At 36.8% G+C, this 21,748-nt stretch overlaps 1 protein-coding gene across 1 annotated transcript; it reads right to left on the bottom strand.

Moving 5' to 3' along the window:
- Positions 1-13,635: 13,635 nt before the first annotated feature.
- Positions 13,636-19,864, bottom strand: LOC116253709 (NAC domain-containing protein 21/22-like). Its single transcript, XM_031628675.2, has 3 exons — positions 19,624-19,864; positions 15,675-15,940; positions 13,636-14,293 (listed from the first exon to the last, which is right to left on the bottom strand). Exons 1-3 carry the CDS (start codon positions 19,790-19,792, stop codon positions 13,952-13,954), a joined length of 777 nt encoding a protein of 258 aa, XP_031484535.1. The 5' UTR covers positions 19,793-19,864; the 3' UTR covers positions 13,636-13,951.
- Between the last annotated feature and the right edge of the window lie 1,884 nt (positions 19,865-21,748).

Here is a 21,748-nt window from a genome sequence, read left to right as displayed (position 1 = left end):
CAAATATCTACGTGAATCTTCTCGTTAAAGATAGAAGTTTGTAATCGTAGCTGGGATTCTTTCTTTACATTATCTTTTATTTTTGTGGAAGTTTATCCTTGCCGGGATTCTTTGCTCATCAATATCTTTTTTCTTTATTATGATTTATTTGGTGCTATTATAAATAACGCTGCCAAAATTGTTGTGGAAGGTGGTCATTTTGTCATCATACACATGGCAAGACCCTTCCTCTTCAGCCCACAAATAAAGCTTTGTGGATTAGCCTAATACAGATATTGATGGTTTGAGATATGAAGTTTCTTGGATCTCCAATTTGGACATGACTTAAGCATTATTGCCCTTACATATATGGATGTAGTTTTGTATCGTGAAGCACATTGAAGCAGGGATGTAAAGGACTTGGACATGAATTCGATCTATCCATTACCAATTTGATTTAATTGGATCCTAAGTAACCAGATTCAGATTTAAAATTGGTTACCTGCGAAGCAAACAGAGGAGTTCTTGAGTCCATCGTTTGCTTAGAGGATCCACCGATGGCATTACAGGACCGAATGAAACAAACTCTGAGACTGCATTCGAGGGTTTCGTGATACACTTCTCGCAGAGCAGCAGCACTCAGGAAAGTATTTTCCCTTGTCTATATATATTTTTTTGGACATACTGAACACCTGAATCGGTGGAAAAAAGTTTCCTTCCACCTTATTCCAAAAATTTCAAAATCTATTGTTTTTCAATTCTTTTTTTAGGGTGCTTAAGGTATGAGGTCTATTGTTACAAACATTTTTTTAGGAATCTATTGTTTTTTAGAGTTCAAACAATGTCTTTCATCAAATAGTTGTTGCCTTTTTGAAATTATGAGGTCATGATTCCAGAAGTTGATTTTTTTTTTTTTTTTCATAATAAACCATAATGCAGCATGCATGATCATGAACACATACGAAATGCAACCAAGGAAAGTGACAACTCGTCAATTTTGTTAAAAATATTGGTTCGTGAATTGAATCGGTGAAGCTGCCGATTGGGTGCGTCGGTCTGTCGTTGGTAGTACCAAAATGAATTGAGGTTCTACTACGAGTTGACCCTGACCTTGTGAAAGCAAGCAAAGTGGGTGTTTGGATGACATCTTCAAAAAAGTCTTAATTTTGTAAAAACCTTGTTAAAAATTTAGTTTTCACAATTGGGTGCTGATGTTTTAATGACCAAATAAAAACTTGAGGAGAAAAAGCAAAGATCAGTTTAATTTCGGAAAAACCCTGGGGGACTCATTACGAAATTTAGGGTTTGGCAAATCTAAGAATTCATTCTGCGCCAAAACTCGCTTATATAGAAAGAATTCATTCTTTTGGATTGACGGGTTTAACTTCTTTTCCTTTGTTGTCTGATTTTTTTTTCACATATCCATTTGACTTTATTCATCCGCTTTTTTGTAAAAGGATTCCACAGTTCCACTGCAATGCAAACGTATATAATATACATCAGCTGAACAAAAAAAAAAAAATCAGCACACTATAAATTTAAAATCATACATCATCCAGTAAGTTTGTAGCCTTCGGTTCGGTCCTTGGGTTGGTGGCACGAGTTTCGCAATATTTCTTTCTTTTTTTTCTCACATGCCAAAAATTTGTTTTTATTTCTATAAGTGCCTCTTAGGATATAAAAATTTCTGAAAGAGTCCAGCAAATTTCTGTGGACTTTGGACAACTGCACTTGTACTTCAGTGGTAATAAGAAATAAAGATTAAAATAAAGGACTACTGGTCGGTCTGCTTTTGTTGGTAGGACAAGAGCATGTTTATGTATAAATTTCAGTTATTCAAGTGTCTATTTGATATATATATGATGCGTTCAAATGTAACGACTGCATGTGTTTTTATTGCCCGTCTAAGGTTTGGGCATTTCTTCTTCAAGGCAAATCTTTGGCAAAAGTGGCAGTAATAAAAAGAGAAGGCAGTTCTGGTTTGCTGATTTCTTTTTCATTTTTTATTAGGGCAGTTTATGCAAATAGATGAGCGCATTGTTGATCATGCCAATTAGCTAGGCATTTAATCATGGTTTAAAATAATTCACTTGTAAAAGTAAAGTTGCATTTTTTATTAGTATTACTTTTAATCAATGATACTTTGTTACTAGGATAAAAAGCTAGTAACTTTCTAATATTTTTAGCATAGTTAACGAGATCACAATTCTTATGGCATAGTCAGCAAGAAACGTGAAAGTTTATATTTTAGTTGTTGTCATTTTAACGATAAAAAATAAAAAACGAACTGCTCATCGAAACGAAAAAGAAGAATGTATTATCATACTAGTTTAGTTTAACAGAGTTAAATGTCATAATTTAAAGAAAAGGTTACATATTACCGCGTAAGTTTTGAGTTGTATTATCATATTCGTTTAGTTTAACAAAGTTAAATGTCATTATTTGAATAAAAGGTTACATATTAACGGTCGAGTTTTGCGTAGTATTATCATACTCGTTTAGTTCAACAAAGTTAAATGTCATAATTTGAAGAAAAAAATTTACATATTAACGCTCAAGTTTTGCGTCATTAACAGGAGGCCCTTATTTGTGCTCATAATTTTTTCAAATTTAAGCAATTGACTCTCTTCCTCAGAATCTTCGAATATGTGGTTTAGTTGTCCAATCGCAAATATAAACGAGCATTTTGCAAAAAAGGGCATCGACTTTTAGTTGAAACAGCAAAAGCAAATTCTAATTCTAATGATTTTCATTTAGCCGCCTGTTTTGGTCACAACAAGTTTTATGTTATGGGTAATCCGCCTTCTATTTCGCAGCAACAAGTTGAACACAATTTAAGTTGAACTTTTAGTGGATTAAGTGAAGTCAGGGACACAAAAAACCATGCAATTTCAACAGAATTTTTTAAAAATGTTGGTGCTTTTCAAAAGAAATACCCCAAGTCGGGGTTATGCAGGTTGAAGATACTCGATGAGCTAATGGGCCAGGTTTAAACTTCTATCCCAAATGGTTCGTCCTAGAAACAGAGGAAACGATGGAATTCACAGTCAATATGAACATACTATGTTTGAGGGATTTCATCTATTCTATGAAAAGACTAGTATTTTGGTAATGGAATGGACAAACACCTTTGAAGATCATAGGAGGATTGGTTAGTTCCTCCTATGCTTAGGAAGCCTAAAAACATAACAAGAGATGTCAAGTTTTTACATTGAAATAGTTCAAAAATGATCAACTTAACTCATAAGCTTGTGTGTCGTGTTGTGCATATAATATGATATTCATTTACATAACCTACCATACAAGCATCAGGCTTCATTTCGCATCAATGTTGTCAAATCATAAAAGAAAATATCATTCAATTTTCAAAATATGAACATAAAAGAATCATCCTCAACATCTTAAGTAATCAAAAAAAGGAGCAAATATTGACCACAGAACCAAACAGTCGCAAAAGATAGTCACATTCAATTCCTGAGAGTTTAGCCTTCATGTCTTTCATCTCTTGCAAGCACTTTTTGTTTTTTCTTTTTTCTATCTTTCGCATTCAGCTTTTTGCCTTTTTTTTGCATTTGATTTTCTTTCTTTTTTTTTTCCTTTTCAGGCTGACCTTCACCTTTGAGGGAATAACTCACCACCTCAAAGGTTGCTACAAAGCTCCACTACTTTGGTGGTTGTGTAGCTTTGTCACGTGTCCAACATGCTTCACCTTATGAGTTTTCGACGATCCAAAGGTTCATAAGTCATTTATCTTTGCGAAATAGACATAAATCAGCTTTATGTCTACCCGGTACTCTCGATTACTGACTTAGAGGAACGACTACACAAGCCCCGAGCCCATCTCTCAACTCTCATTTTTTTACCTGTCAAGATCTTACAGAGCATTGTGGCTTCTCTCTCATGATATTTTCATGTTAAATCCTTGCAAATGCTTGAACACCAAAGTCAATTGCATTTCCTACTCTTAACTTTCTTAGCTTCATAGGATTTTTTTTCACTTTTCATATCCAAGATTTTTTCAGCTTCCCTCTTCTATTGATTGACAAACAAAAACTTGAAATTTTCTCCCTCTACATGGTGAGATACTAAAAGTAAAGCAAAGTCATATAGTTGTGTGAGAAACCATTTTTGAAATGTTTGTACAAAAAAATTAAAAGTTTTATCTTTTACAAAAGGATCTTGACATCAAATGGTATATCATTAGGAGGCAAGAACTATGTTCCCTAAAGAGATGGGTGAATGCAAAACAAGATGGTTTGGCTGGGTAGAAAAATGAACTTCACCAACTCTTTCATAAAAGTAAAATATTATAAATGCACGATTGGTTTAAGGGTGACGAGTTCTCATAGGTGTTAGGTCAGCAACTGATTGAAAGTTTTGCAAAAGGTTTGGATTAAGCACTTTTCTTTTTCCGAACGAAGCCCAAGACAAACAGTCCTATGTGTTGGCTTTTATAAAATCAAATGGCAAATGTTAATGACAACTATGGGATTGGACATTGTTGGACTCTAAATGTAAGATTTCCACCAAAACTTAACTAGTACAGTGTCCTGGTTACATGAGAACTTTTTGAAATTATGATTTTGCAAAAGGATAACAACACAAGGGACAAGTTCTTCTCGAACTTTCTCATAAAAATATAGCCTTTTGGTAAGCAACTTCCACAAATTCTCTTATTGTAAGGTATTCTTTGAAGAAGGTTGGATGATGGATCATTTATTACTGAAGGGAAATGGCTACTTCCATAGCTCATTTTCCTACATACCTAAAAGACCATTTCGAGGACTAAGTTGGATTGGCTTGAATGGTTTGAGCTGATTTTAGTCACAAGCTCAGTTCTATGATCAAATGCAACAAGAAGCTCGCAAAGATTTCTTCACTAGCGCATATACTTAGAAAGATCCTAAATATACGACTCAAATTGTGGTTTCCTATCTAAAATACAACTAAAGGGCATAACAAACCACAGGTCACACCTCTACATAGCACAAACAAAACTTGATAAGAGATAATCCTCTTAGCATTAATACACAAAAACAATACGCATACATCAAAACAAAAACACCATACATGTCCTAAGGAGCCCCCATCTCCTTAAGTAAGTGGAAATTCTTGAACCTGTAATGTAAGTGTGGATAGGTTCAGAATTTTACTCTATTTGATAGATATACAAAGGCCTAAAAGTTTTAAAAAAAAATCAGAAATAGGAATTAGAAAAATTAAAAAAACACTAAAAAGAAGTGCAATTGAACATGTCTTTTCTACATAGCATAATAATCTGAGAATGGAGCAGAAAATTCTAGTTTCCAGAATTATAGTTCCCAAGAAACAGAAACAAGGAACAATATAGAAATATGTCAAAAACCATTAAAAGTTCAAAAAAACCTGAATTTTGTGGGATGACATCAGAGATAGTAGAGAAACATCATACCAAAAATCAGGCCCACATTCAGACTTTAATTCATAAAGCAAAAGTAAAAAAATGTTCTACCTAAAACAGGGGCAGACTTTTCCAGTTCTGATAAGTTCACATACCCAGGTTAATAAAAAACATTATATTGTAAAGAGTTTATACCAAAACTAAGTGCTTTTTACCTCTGCAGAAAAAAAGGATATCAGAAAACCAAAATTCAAATTTTTTTGAACAATTTGGGTATTTATTTTGGGTTTTCCAATTCAGCATAGTTTCTGTACAAAAGTAGAACGTCTTCTCAAAAACAATTTTTTTTTTTCATAAGAAAGAAAATCAAAACACAAAATATTTCTACTCTATTATGTTTGCAACCAAGATGAACATACAACGCTCAAGCACATAGGGCAGAAATAACACAAATAACAAGAAAAACAAATGTAAAGTACTTAGTGGAAAAATCAAAACATGTTCGTCTAAAACTTACCTGTGTATTAGCTCCCCACCAGTGCAAATTAAAGAAAAGATAGACAAGTGAGCCTAGAACAACATGCAAGTGAGTCCTATGTATACTAACTATGTTAAAAACCTTCTAACTAAAAGAAAGCGATTAAATTAAAATCATAAGCCATGTGCCAGACGACCACCACACAACATGACTATTAAACTAAGCAGACCAACAAAGGGGTTCTCTTTTCATTTTGCCCAACCGATCAAAACTTCTAGTGCTGCATTTTATTCAAGTACTCAAATGCACAAATTAGATTCATGATCATGGCCAAGTTGCTATAGATGTAGGGCATTAATTTTAAATAATCCGAAGCAAGTAAATCTATCAAAATAAATTTCTCAATGAATTTTAAAAGGACCACATAATTGTTGGAAATTGATGTGCTAAGATGAAGATCCAGAGAAAATTTTACCAATCTGCCTTAGTATCACCATAAAAAACAGGATGACTATGAATTCTTATTTTGGAAATCATTGAGTATCATCATAAGTACCACAACAGAAACATCATCATACAATAAGTATCGCAAAATATCAAAAGATTCTAAAATCAATACCAGTGCATCTACAGATTTTTTTTTGACAAATTCTAAAATCAATACTGGTCCATATACAGCCGTTCCCATCCTGGGTCGATTGCCCCTCTCTTCTTCTTCCTCCTCCTGAGCCGCCTTATGCTTCCATTGATCCTTCCCTGCGACCGTCGACGGTCGAAGAAGCGGAGGCTGCATCTCCCGCCAATGCATGAAGCAAATCCAAGCCCAAATGGGCTTTCTATTTCATCTCACTCCCGATATTTCCTAAAATATGTTTACTAATGGGCAGGAAAATTTTTTATTCCCATTGATGCAAGGAATTCCTTCCCATCAAACGTGGTACAAAAGGAAACTAGATTGGCTTTAGATTGCATTGGAATTTATGTTTACCATCCGAATCGGATTTAGATTTAAATAAATAAAATAAGCAAAGTCCATACATATTGAAAGTCTCTATTGTTAACTTATCATAATGTGGTTTGGATTTGGATTGAGATTTAGAATAGGGTTCAAATTATGAATCAAATTCAGATATGGTATGAAAGTACTATTTACATGAACAAATTAAACACAAAAAAAATCACACACCACTGGATACCAGTTATACTATAACTGCAGAAAGCAGTAACAACGGTGATCATATTTACCGAAAACCTTATTTGGTTAAAAAAAATGCGACTTGTCTAGAGCAAACGGCTATTGATAAAGACTAATCAAATCCGTTTATGGATGATCACTATCCAAAAGTGATGAATCCGTTTATGCATGTGTAGAGTAGTCTTGATTTCTATTAATTGTTTAAGTTGAAGTTCGCCTGAGTTCGCATATATGACTGAATGGTAAAAGAGGAATCTGCATGTATAACCCAAGAGGGAAAGACCCCAGATGAGTACCCACAAAGGCAGAGGCCGATCGGGGAAAGTGAGATGGTCATGTCATGAGGAAAAACACAGACCCAAACTTAGTAAAGATGGTGCACAGTTATGGATTACTTCACACTGTTTACACCAGCAATGCTAAAGAACTAGAAGAAATCCCAGAATTATGCAAAGCAGCAAAGCGGTACCTAGAAGTGATAAAAACACCTCTTATCTTTCTAAAAATATATGTTGCCCAACCATAAATATTTGAGGGCAGGATACTTCCTGCCATATATGCCGTCAAGATAGGACTAACAAAAGAGCTTGTGCAATCAGATTACCAGCCACAGAAAGAGATACTATTACAAGAAATGAAGGACTTCTTTATCAAGAAAAGGCCCAGAGATTTAGAAGTAATTTTTGAAGAATTGCTACACCAATACTAAGAACCCAATGTATGGATGTACGAAGCAAGAAATGGACAAATCATCTATTCATTGTCATTAAAAACGAAAGAAGGAAGTAAAGAGGAGATTTTAAGGTGGCTAGAAACAGTGATAATGCCAGATAGGCCACCACAGACTAGGGCAATAAAAGGACCATTGATGGGAAAGAGAAATCTCAAGGAATATTGCCAGTTCATATAAAAAATACCCAGAGCATAAGTGTGTAGAATGCGGAAAGGGTAAAGAATTGTGTGAAGTAAATCTTTAGGATAATAATTCCAATCAATACTTCAATCACTACCATTACCATGGAAAAGTTGTGATTGATTGGAATATATTCTAAAGAAATACCACGTACAAAAGCAGATTCATCAGAAACTCAAGTTTTCATCCACACGAGAGAGAACCCTTTGGGAAAAAGTCGGATCGATTTTGGTGGGTGGCCAAAAAGAGGGAGGTGATTGAATTAACGAAAGGAAGATAAAAACTCTTGAAATAGTGGCTCTTATTAATGAATTTCTTCCTGGATCAACACGCAATTGACAGATCTATGAGGTCAATACTAATTTCATCCATATGATTGGGTGCTTTAATAAGTGGGAATCCAATGCTTTGAAAGTCCTAGATCGATCTTGTGATTCACAAAGTTTGCTAACTAATAGAGTTTTTGTACTTTGTTCACACTGACTTTGGATGATGTATGCTTGTTAATTTAACGGTCATTATATATAATCGATTAACTAAACAGGCCGGTCTTACTGAAACCGCACCATTAGTGGATCATAGACAATATTGGTTAGTTTAGTTGATACTATTGCTCCTTTAATGTAATCATGACGAGCAAATATGTTATTATCTCGATCCTTTATTATCCTGAAATTCTCTTAAAATCTAGGCCAATTATGAAGCGAATCCACTAACTTTGTGAAAGGTGCATGCAGGAATTTTCCTGTGGTTATCATGCAGCACATGAAGTGGACATATGAAGTGAAAGTGGGGAAGCGAATAAACTGAACTCGACAAACTAATGGCGTCTCAAATTATTCAGAGTGGGAATTAGTGAGACTACTTCTTATCAAATGGTTTCTCTCTCTCCTTTTTGAGAACACAAACGAAATTGTTGTCAGTATTTTCTAGCTAGCTTATAATTAGTAAATTGATGGACGGCGTGTTCAACCTATGTAAATAATTAATTAATTAGTTAAGAATTTAAAACCAAATGTATTATTTTTTCATAAAATTTGAAAATAAAGAAAACCTGGGCATGAAGTTTCTAATTGCTAGCAGCAATAATCGACCCTTTTGGGTGTAGCTGAAGCACCACTAATCTTGGTTTACAATAATTCATCTACAAACGATTCAAAAAACCAGGTTGGTTCTGTAAACTTTATTCTTCATTGTTTTCTTTTGTTTTTGTAGCTATTTTATGTGTTGTCCATTTTGAATATTTACCTAGCTACGAGAAAAGCAGCAAGCTAGCTGATCATAAGGAAATATGGTTGCGGAGACATTTCGACCCATAAGTTCACCCCAGCTTTTGCTGGCTCGATGAAGCTCCTTGGCTCTACGTAGTGACTACAAACAGAAAAGCAAATGAATCTCTCTAGTATGATCTTATTCTCTCAAGTTCAGGCGAAAACAATGTAGAACAAGTGAACTCCACTCTGTTTGTTTGAGTTCTTGTAGCCTTCATCTTTAGGCAACGTAAACGTTGTTCATGCAGTAAACAGTCTGAATGGTGTTTCTGATGATTATCATACAACATAAACAAGACTGCATTTCCGAGAGCATGGTTATCTGCAAGCAAGGAAGGTTTGCACAGAGTTTGTGTGATTATCACATTGAATGTAGCGGGTCAATTTTTTTAGTTTCGTCGGCAGACAAAGTTTTGAAAAATAGCGACAGAAAATTGATTTCTAGAGGGAAATTGGATCAATTGCATTCCATCCAACAAATCAGATTGAACTGGATTTACCATCATATATGATCTATTGAAAGTTCACAAATATGGTTTCAAATATCAACAAAAAGAAAACCTATATCCGCTTTTAATCACAATCAAAATCTTATATCAATGCAACTTTTAAATAATAAATTCTAACTAGCAGTGAGCGCATCACCAGTATAGATTTACAAAGGCGAGAATGGCTTTTTTGTGTAAACTATCACCGGTGTAGATGTTTAACCGTGACAAGAGTCATTGCTATAGCCTGAATAAGTACTGGCGACTAAGATCGCCGGTGGAGGTTAGCTATACCGGTGAGCAAGTCAGCGCTACAAACCTGCGAGTACCGGCCATCACCAGTGGAGGCTGGCTCGACAAGCGAAGCCCATGACCAAAAAGAGCAACCGTATACGTTATTGGTCTGAACAAACAAATTTCACCTAATGTGTCGCAGTAGGCACTTTCGACAATGTCGATATAGAAAGGACCACACTCGCTCAAATATATTTCTCGACCTTGAATAAAGCAGTCGAGTTCAAAGAAGTTTTATGAAACTCAACTCCTAGTTCGATCAGGAATCACATTAGGCATGGCCTTTTCGAGCGAAAATTTCCCAAAACAGCAGAACCAGCTCCAACAGTAACTATGAGTCTCCAAAAACCAACAGAAATTTTCAAGTAAAAATTTGCTTTTTATTTATATAAGTGCCTCTTAGAATTTAAAAATTTCTAAAAGAGTCCAGCAAATTTTTGTGGACTTTGGACAACTCCACTTGCCTCTTACTAAAATACTTCATTGGTAATAAGAAATAAAGATTTAAATAAAGGACTACAGGAAAAGGTGGTCTGCTTTTGTTGGTAGGACAAGAGCATGCTCATGTATAAATTTCATTTATTCAACTGTCTATTTGATATATATCAGGCGTTCAAATGTAACGACTGCATGTGTTTATGTGCCTTTTGCATCGGATGACTAGAAGGAGGCGGATGACCTCCCTCTCTCTCCCTCTTCCTAGTACCCTCACTCAGGCTTGGGTTGTCAAAAAAAGCCGAACTTTTTTTTATCGCAATTATATTATGTGTTTGTGGGGACAAAAATCACAGAAAGCCCCCTTTTTGCTTGCTGTTGATTATACTATTTCAGGAACCCTTAGATTTTCGGGGCATTGGATTCTCACCAATGTTTGCGTTACTCAAGCCGGCATTCTCCCTTCCGCTTCGTTCACACCTGCTTGCGCTATAAGCCTAAGCAGGTGTCATTCAAGAGAATAGAAAAGTCCACCCAATTGGAGGCAAACGCCTATGAAAAGATCGCTCTTGAATTTCTCCATGGTTCGTTAAAAGTTTTGAGCATTTCTTTTTCAAGGCAAATCTTTGGCAAAGTAGTCTTGCTGGCAGTAAAAAGAGAAGGCAGTTCTTGTTTGCTGATTTCTTTTTCTTTTTTTATTAGGGCAGTTGAGCGCATTGTTGAACACACCAATTCGCTAGGCATTTAAACATGGTTTAAATTAATTCACATGTAAAAGTAAAGCTGCATTTTCATTAGTATTAATTTTAATCAATCATCCTTTGTTACTAGCGATAAAAAGCTAGTTACTTTCTAATACATTCAGCATAGAGGATCCACCTGCCAAACGATGGCATTACAAGACCGAATTAAACAAACTCTGAGGCTGCATTCGAGGGTTTGGTGATGGTGAAATACACTTCTCTCAGAGCAGCACTCAGGAAAGTATTAACTCTACCGCGAGTCATGCAGATGAAGATTCATAATGCCGGAAATAAAGCTGGTGGCAGCCATGAGGATAACGACAAAGCCGCCAGCTACTGCAGCGATAATCTCCTCAAATCATGGAAACTCGTATCTGGTTAGTCTGTTCATTCCAAATCTTGTAACGACCATGTAATTGATGGAATCGAATACATGCAGCGAAAGAGAAGATTTCTCCTTAATCCTGCGAACAATTAGAAGAAAATTGAAAATGAAGAATGAAAAACTAATCCAATTAATGACAGAGAAAATAACAAAGGAAATAATTGCAAAATCATCAACTGAAAAAAAAAAACGTACACCAAAAAAAAAGAAAGGGATATTTTTTAAATTATTGATAAAAAATGTCATTTTGAGTCTTTTTACTTTTTTTATTTCTTTTTTGTTTTTACAAAAAACTTCTTTTTTTATTAAACAGAGGCATTTTCATCATTAATCATTAACCATGATGCACGAAATTTTATGCACATAAAAGAGCTGCAAAAAGCCATTGCTTCTCTCATTTAAAGCTATTTATACCATGGTGCTCACTCAATGTCGACGCACTATCCAAGGAGTGCGAGGTGGTGAATTTGTTATTACCTAACATACACCCGAGCAATACGCTTCGAAGGCAAGCTTCCCTAATAGTAGAACTCAGCCTAGCTAATTAAGCATGCCTCTCATTCATCTGACTGGACGCTTTTCTTTCAATCGGTTGCCTTCAAGTGTTATAGGATACGAAATCACCATATGCAATACTATTTTTCAAGGAACCGGATTGTTCATATCTAACTCTCTAAGAGGTATGCCTTTCTAAAGTAAGCTTAAGCACCGAACCGGGTATTGAAACTCGAGCAGGCGGGCCTGAAACCAACTCTCACCCAGCTAGCCGATGCCCAGCTCTATTAACAAGTAGCCATGTCATGTCCCTTTTAATGAAAATGACTCGCCATTTCAAAAAGCAAATAGAACAAAGAACGCCTCCATTGTCTTAAATAAAGATCAATTTACAGAAAGATCCTTTTGATCCTCCTTCAAACAAGGAATCACCACCTTGTTTAGACGCGGAGACTCAACGTCCATAGAACTTGATCACACGGCTCAACCAAAATCCGCTCCTCATGATGACGCTGACCACTCTAGTGCTCCCTCATCACCGCAGCCAACATCTTCAGGCCTTGATAGACTTCACCATCTATATATATATATATATATATATATATATATATATATATATATATATATATACAATTAACTAGATATTTTTTGACGTTCGGGCGGACGTTAGGATGAACGGCAGTCAAAATGATTTCAGACATTCACCGGACATCAATAAAGAATAAGGCTGGTTCTTTAATTTATCGACGTACTTGGACGTCGATAAAGGCTTTTATTGATAAAGAGTTTTATTTAAATGTCTGTAAAGCTTGTTTGTTAATTAACGGATTTTTTTACTGACGTGTATTCAATCGGCATCTAGGTGCTCACATCTGCACTAACGTTTACACTGACGTTTGGAACACGTTGATGAAGAGACCTACACTGGCACAGCATGTAGACGGAAAACGTCAATAAAGGTTTTGTTGACATCACTTTTACCAAAGTCATAGCTTAACTGACATTACCCAAGTGTTTTCTGACATTTTTCAAGCATAAGCATGCCTCAAAGAACAAGCTCTTGAAAAAACCCATACATGGGATCTCATGCCTTGCACCCCAAATATGATATCATTAGTTGCTGGTGTGTCTTTAAAACCAAATTACACAGGAACTGTCGAGCCACTGAAGGCCAAACTTGTCGCAAAGGGTTTTACACAACTTTGAGGGAGTAGATTATATTGAGACTTTTTCTCAGCCACCATGGCCATGGCCATTCCTTCCTGTTGTTGGTGGAATATTCGCCAGTCAAGCCATCCAATTGAAACGGTGCTAAAACATGCACCTTCCACATGTCCAATCTGACGCACGTCTGAACCACAATCTCTCATCATCTTCAGTAAACCAAGATGGTTGAACGTCTAGACGCATTCTAGATACTTCATTAAGAACTTTTATGTTTTCGGTTAACGTAAAATTTTCTAGATTCGCCAGTTTCTGCGTTTACGAGTCAAATCAAATAATAATAATAATACAGCTGATGTTACACCGATAAAGTACTTCTCTCAAATTTATGCAACTTAAGCCTTGTTTGACTGTGAAATGAAGAATTATAAACACACGCAAAATATATTTTTTTTACAATAAGTACTGGACAATTCAAACCAGAGATTTACAAACCGAAAAAAAAAAGGAATAATAATCCAAGGAGAAAAATCAGTACCCCTCGATTTCCTACAAAATCCAATCAAATAAATGAAACGCCTTATAGTACTAAACCTGTTCTGTATTAATTACATAAATATAGACAACGAAACGTAGACTATGATGTAAACTATGAACAATGAAGCTGACATCTGTGTGAATGAAACCTTCACATACGACAGTGGCCTTATAACCAATTTCCATTCACATATTCAAAGTGTTGTGCCACTAATGCTGGGCTGTTCTTCATCTCTGCTTTCTCCAAACTTCATGTCTTCAAACAACACGAGTCTTTCATCATCTTTCACTGAAGGGTGGGAGAAAAGGGTCTCTATGTGCTGCTCCCCTAAGTTTATCACATTGCTGCACGAGCCGTAGAGCGAGAAATCTGTAGTGACGTAAGTAGGCCACTCATAGCCATCGTCGTTATTGGCATCGAGGAATGGATCGGTGTGGCATGGGGCCATAGCCATGTTATCATGCTCATTCTCTATGTCAATCCTCGTGCAATAGCCACGGTTTTGGCGGAAAACTCTGCACAGCACCCAATCCTCCTGTGGGAAAATCAAAGCAATTATTAGAGAAAGAGGGACAAGGCGCACCCAAGAAAGAGAAGTAGAATTTGCCATAAAAGGAGAAGTTTGTGAAATTGCATCTAAATGCCACACCTAAATGCCAACATAACTAAGAAAAGCTGTAAGGAGGCCTTGTCATTGTTCTATTGTTATTGTTTTATAAATTTATTCCAAAAGTTTAGGTAGATTAGTATAATAGTGTCTCATTCCTTGACACAGATTCATAAAGTAACAACTTGTTACTGTCACTAAACAGCTGATAAAGGTACCAATTTTCTTTTCTTGACAAGCTTGAGTTAGGGCAATCCCTATCCAGTTATGCCAAACCAGGCTGAGCATCAAACTCTTATCCTCCTGTAGATGGAAGCCTTATCTAACTAGGAACTGGGGGGCACGATGAAGGGCCTGGACCTGGACCTCTTCGGGGTCGTGAGGAAGTTAAGAAATGTCACGGATCATGGCACGTGATCTTCTGCCATGATCTTCTTTTTGGTCCGGTTGGTCTGGTACATATTCAGAGATCAGTGGTGTTTTCCATGGACAACATGGCTCTGTTGCTTTTGGTGAGAGATTTGAACTATGTAGAAGAACATATTCTTTTGAAGGAAGGTTCACGATTTTCAAGTCTTGCTCTTTAATGTCCGAACAAAGATCACTGTCATCATGAAAGTATTTTGGAGTCCTAAATTTCTGCCCAACTTCAGACAACATGTCTGTCTCTAAGCTGCTGTTTTGTTTGTCTCTCTCCCTCTTTCTCGCTCATAAAAGGACTTCCGTCCAATGGTTACACCTGGAATATGAGCAGCACTAAAAAAGCACCATTGTGGAGATAAATTAAAACGTCGTGTTCAGGCGGCCTGTATATGACCATGTTTACAAACCATTTTTGAAAGTCAGTTAATAGTTTTCATCTACTTTTCAAAGAATTGCTTCATACGTGACACCTGTGTGAATCGGCCCATCAACTCATGGTGATGCCCTTGGTTTTCAACTTTCTTTTTACGCGTACATATATTTTCCTGGATCCAATGGGTAAATACTGCAATTAAATCTGAGTTCAATTAGCACTTGGGTTTGGATTAGCTTGCCCGCTCTGCCTTCTGCTTGCAGAAGCTGGATTTCATGGTATAGTATATGCTATTAAGCTCAGCCATGGCCTAATTGGCCAGGTTGGATTCCAAAGAACAGATCAAAATACACCGATAATTAATGTATGTGCCTGCATGCATGCATGAATTATGTTCTGCATGGGTGAAGCGTGGACATATGGGTGAAAAAGATTACTTGCTTATGTACATAAAAATACAAAAGTAGAACTGCTAATTATGCTAAAGTAGCAGCAGCAATATCAATCACGTACCTTTGGAGGTGAATAGGGGGTCTCAAGCCTGAACTCGTGCATGACCCACCTGGTCTTAGCACCCCGTGGGGCTCTCCCAAGGTAGAAAACCAGTGTCTTCCTCATCCCGACGATCATATTGGACGCTGGATCGATCACCGTCCGATCTTTCCCCGTGGCCTTCCAGTATCCCTCCTTGGTCGCTCGGTTGGTTCGTGATCCCGTGGCATATTTTCGATCCCGGAAGGTGAAGAAGTACCATTCATTAACACCAAGTTGTGCTTCCACTAAAGCAAGATTGATAAAGACGTAAGGATTCCATATTAGGATCTTAAAACACATCAGCACGAGTCCTCATGCAGTGCACTATCTCCTATTTTGACGACAATACGCTGTCATGCCATATGAGACAATCTTTGACCATTTTTCAGCATACTTATCACGAAAACTAATATCAAGTGGAAAAAAGGGCAAAAGACAGCTGGCACAAAATGATGTTCCTGCATGCTTTATCTGACAAACTTCCCGAAGTGCAATACTTTTCCTTTATCAGAACAGGAAAAAATAACTGAGCTGAATTAAAGCCATGCGAAATATAATATTAAATAAGTCTAGAAAATGCGCCAAAAAGCTAAAACCATCACCATCTGTCGGATAATAACACATTATAATTATCTTCCCCTTTTTTGGGAATATTTCCAGAATATCCCCTCATTGATTATGCAGCTCTATATGATCATTGCGATTTTACGCAGCTAGCGGAACAGTGGAGATGAACCCGGAGTATAATTACAAGTCGAATGACAAAAACCATCCGAAAGCAACAGCTTAACAGAATAAGAACTTCTCGAAGAAAAAGAAATTGGACCCCCTTTCCATTATATGTATCCACATGGCTGTGTAAGCATGATTGAGAGAGAGAAAGAGACTGCGATCCCGACGTGACAGAAGTGAAAGGTTGATATTAATGGATTTTCCGGCAAAAAGAAGTTGGAACCGGTTTACCTTACGACTACATCTTTTTCATGTGTACAGATAGGAGAGAGGCTGTCATGCAAATGCAAAAATCACAGGTTATACATTTTTATGTAGTCAAAATAAAATGAAAAAGAAAAGAAAAATCTCAAACACATACATAGTCTTTTTGATGGTTAAAAGTTGATTAACACAATTAACAGCACAAAATCAATAAACTTTACAATACATTATATAGTCTAAAAATAAGACTGCATTTTCACCAATCGCAAAGGCAATTATTGCAAAAGGAGACAACAAAAAGAAAGAACGAGAGAGACAAAAATATATATAAGTGGAAAAGTAAGAGGAAAAAAAGTTCCAAAAGCTGGTCCCAAATGACCCAAACCACTTTGGTGAGGGACTAAAAAAAAATTATAGACTAGCAATATATTGTTTATGAAATCTAACCTTATAAACAAGATCTTAAAATTTATTTTTTTGAAAAACATATATTGAGATAATCGTTTTATGGGCTTTAAATGTGTTATTTAATTAAAAAATTAATAGCTTGTAAAAGCACTAAAATTTTAGTAGTAAAATGAAAATAATTTGAATGAAAACATGTTTTGTACTAAATTAGTAACCATAATAAACGTGTTAGCATGTTAATTATTGGTTTAAATTATTTTTTAACATGAATTTAGGTGAACTAGTTTTGGTCCCTGACCTTAGTCACCTAGTACATACACGTTCTTTACATATGTTAGCATTTTGATTTTTTTTTTTTTTTTGGTTTAAAATAGTTTTTAACCTGAATGTAAGTAGGCTTGTTTTTGTGCTTTATGTAAGTAATCTGAGATAGGTGCGCTCTCTATATAAATAACTACTTTTTGGCAATCCATGAGCGGTCAAAACCGTCCCCCTTCCCCTCACCCCTCAGGTTCAGAGTTGCTTTGAAACTCCACATCCGTGCATCTACCAACTCTACTATTTCTCTCGACTTTTCTCATCATAATGCAACACGAAAGAACACTTGAAAAAAAAGGGGTAGAGAGACATTTCAGTTGTCTCAATAATTTAACTGACAAATTTTAATTATCTCACACACACATGCACACACTCGCACGTATATAGAAAGAGAGAGCAGTACTTTAACAAAGAATCTAGGGGCTTCAAATGGGAAACGAAAACGTGATGCAATTTTTTCAAAAGCAAAGAATAATGGAGTCTGTCTAGTTCGGTGTCTTATTTAAACTCTCTTAAGTTACCCAGTGATACACGAATTCAGTAATCAACGAAATTAATGAACCTACTTGTCATGGGGAAAAAACGTCCCTTGTGTGTACAAGAATTAAGAAGGCATTTGGCAATAAGAACATAACTGAATCTGTCACAAAGATCGTGGAGAGAATGGGGCAAAACATGAGATCCATTTTTTATTTTTTGGATCTCAGCCAACCGTGCTTTAATTAATTAAACAGGAGAGCAAAGTATAATCTATCATTTTCGTGTATGATTGTGATTGCCGACCCTGGCAGCCTCTCTCCTATCTGTCATCATCATCGTAATGGTCATCAACACATGGAGCCTTGAGCCATTCATGTGGGCTCGACCTCTGTAGCAGGTGCTATGTGGTGCAGGGAGTTAATGATCAGCGATCACTGGTCTCTCCAATCACCATAGGTCCAGGTGTTCGACTATGTATCGGCAAGTGTCTTCACTTATATTTCTGAGCAAATTTTTTTTCATTTATTGGTGCCTTTGAAAAGTTAAAATTATATACGTAATACTCTTTAACCAGAATTTTCTAGCTGCCCAGAAGTGAAGCCAATTGGCTTGGTAAATTAAGGAGATATTGCTTAGGAAGTATCTATCATGTGTCAACCTGGTCAGCGTGATGCAGAGTTGTTCAACTCTGCCCACCGTTGCCTGGCTGAGTCAGAGAAAAGTAGCTAATATGTTATTCTTCTTCTAATTGAAGGGAAGCCCCGATCGCTATGCCTTACGAGGGTGTCTTTCAAAGGAAAGCTCAGCAAAACATACAAGATCAGCATTTCAGCAGAACCAGATAAAATCAGCACAAAGGTGAACTCCGACAGTAATCTTGGTACCAATCAACTTCCTAAGTCGGACACGTACAAACTCTTTATCGGAAGCATAGCACCACATGAATGCCAAAATCATGCCCGCACAAAGAGAGAAAAGCTTGGGCTTGACATGCCTGTCTTCAGCATAAGGCTTAGGCAGACCCGCCCAACTTAACCTAGTACTAAGCCCTCTATAGACATAAATTTTTTCATAGGACAATTCTCAGTCAAACAGTAAACTCGCCGCGTTAATTGTCCTGAACGGATTAAGAATTTCGATCAACCCCTTTTGTGTAAGCAGAAGAAGGCCACGAGAAAAATGGAAAAGAGAACTAAACCATAAAAAAGATAAATTTTAGACTTTCACTATTTCATATGTTTCACCCACCATCATATTCATCAATAATGAGTAGCCATAACAGAGTTAACATTCATCAACACTTTTATTTTCTCTTGCAACATAAGAACTTCCAAAAATATTTTTCAGAAGAAGAAAAGACGATCATTGATTAGTGATGTGCTCGTGCTGCTAGTGAAATCTCACAGGGCTTCTTCTTTTTTTTTTTCCCCTTCACGGGGCTTTAAAACGTCAGGAACTACTCGGATGGTAGAAAGGATATATAGGAATTTCTGATATGACCGTCCTTGGCACCCGAGCAAAGAACCAGACTGGATATGCCCTTTCTCTTTTAGAAAAGAGAAAATGGATAAAGCGAAAGGACAGAAACAGCGGATCCATTTTTCGTGATTTAAGCATTTGCTCTCAGCATTCCTGAACGTAATTTATCTTCATCAACATCATATGTATCGCAGAAAACGTCATGATCAACGTAAACCAAGAAACAACAGCAACATTGATGATGATAGAGGAAACAACAGCAGCAGCAACGGCAAGAAACAATGAAAGAAAGTCTTCACATGCATACCTGGTAGCATCCATGGCTCACACACATGCAAGTTCACCTCCATCAAGTTGTCACAAGACAAACCTTGATTAGCAATCTTCTTGTAAAGGTAGCAACACACCAATTCCTCATCCTTTGGGTGGAACCTGAAACCAGGTGGCAACCTGGCCTGCACGCTTTTCAGATCCATGGCTTGATGATGCAAAAAGCTGGCTAGGCGGATAGAATCGAAGGCTGGGTAGTTCTTATATAGAACCAATTGGGCTGGGCCATGTTATTCATGATCAAAAGAACCAAAAGACAATAATAAATAATGATAGAACAATATTGATGGGCTGTTATGATTGCTATGACAAATGAACTTGTTATATATTTAAATAATGATGGCGACTTTCGCTTGTCCTTTGCTATTTTCCTTTCCAAACTTGGGATGACATGGTTCAAATATGGATTTCCGGAGCGTAATGTAAAGTTGTCATTTACACACTAAAGCTTAAAGCATTTTTTTTACCTGTTAATATCTATCTGCCCGGTCTGCTGTCCTAATGTAGGACGGGAAAAAAAGAAAATGATGAGAAGGTTACCCACAGAAGCATCTTAGACGAAGGTGAAACTTCTCTTGCTCGAGTTGAGTGCGCATTCACCAGGCCTTTATCTGACGCCATGTGTCTATAGATCATACTCAATAATGCTCGAAGTGGACATGTGGCATCATGAGTGTTCAGCTGAATACATGCCCAAGTACTGGAGCTAGGTCGCGCTAAATACATTGAGAGTCCTGATAAATCTAGATATATTTAGAGATGGAAATGATAGAAGTGGAACATGATTAAAAGACAGAACCATCACACATTATCATGCAATGCAAACCCATATTTCCGCTCAAAAAAGCAGCGTCCAGCTATATATCTGGCTAACTTGGTTTTGTCCATGCATGTGAACTGCTAAGTTGTTTCCCATGGCTTTCTTGAAATAATTGTCATAAATCTGGAGTTTCCGTGGGATTCACCCAACCTCAGCTTCATATAAGGGAAAACCATCCCTAGAGTGAACTCTTTTCGCCTAAGAAGAAAAGTTTCATGGACGTTCCCGTCCAACTGATTATAGAAGAAGACAGGAAGCTAGCGTTCACATTCACCTATTTCCTTTCTTCTGTTGCCAATAAATGGGAGACATCTACCAGAAGGTATCGTACGAAAGCTGGCATCCAAGTTTAAGCTTTTAAGCCGAACGAGGTCTTAAGTTTAATCAATCAGTTAGCAAAAGCCAAAATACTAAACTTGCGGGATGGTCAAGAAAGGACTTCCCCAAGAATCTTTATATCCGAAAAGCACAGAATTTGGACGAAGAAAATATTTACTTGATCGAGTGTTAGACACACAAACGCTCGCCAATCACTCATAAATTAAAAAAGGTATAACGTAATATAATATAACATAACATAATATATATAATATAATATAGCAGGTCACCCTGCGGACCTGTCACTCCCGACTTCTCCCGTGGAGTTTGAGGAGGTAGGATCAGAGAAAATGAACTGGATCTTTGCAAACAATTAATAATTTAATACTGATCAGCTAAAAATTAATTGTGCTTCCTTCATTCCCACAGACACTCTTCCTTTTCCTCTTCCTCTTTGTAGACGTGTTGAGTAGGGAATCCTACTCATCTAATACTGTAATACCTGAAGCCAGATGAACGTAACAGGCAAGTAAAGCATGACGTTGACGCTGCCTACATAGTAAGTACTGCTCGACTGCACGGGTGGAGCTTACTGAGAGGTATTACGTATAAAATTTTAAATTTTTATAGGGCAACAATATATAAATAAGAAAAATGGTTCAGAAATATCAATATAAAAATAGAAATTTTTTTCAGTTCTATGTGGGCAATTGCCCACACGTAGCCTACACGTGCCTCCGCCGCTGCTTGACTGGATCTACCAGACACGGAAACCTTAAAACTGGAGCAATTGGCACTTGTATGGCCGCACTCTCCATGAAAGCGGTCGTTTGGATCAACTCTGAGAAGGAAGTCCAGACATGGCTCTCCGTGACACGCAATGCCATCAACATCCAAACAGGAGGTGAATCGCTTTAACTACACAAAGAATTTGTTCATATCTACATTTTTCAAATGTTTTTCG

Source organism: Nymphaea colorata, chromosome 4 (genome assembly GCF_008831285.2).
Source record: "Nymphaea colorata isolate Beijing-Zhang1983 chromosome 4, ASM883128v2, whole genome shotgun sequence".
Classification (NCBI taxonomy): Eukaryota; Viridiplantae; Streptophyta; class Magnoliopsida; order Nymphaeales; family Nymphaeaceae; genus Nymphaea; species Nymphaea colorata.
This window is presented reverse-complemented; position numbering and strand designations above follow the sequence as displayed.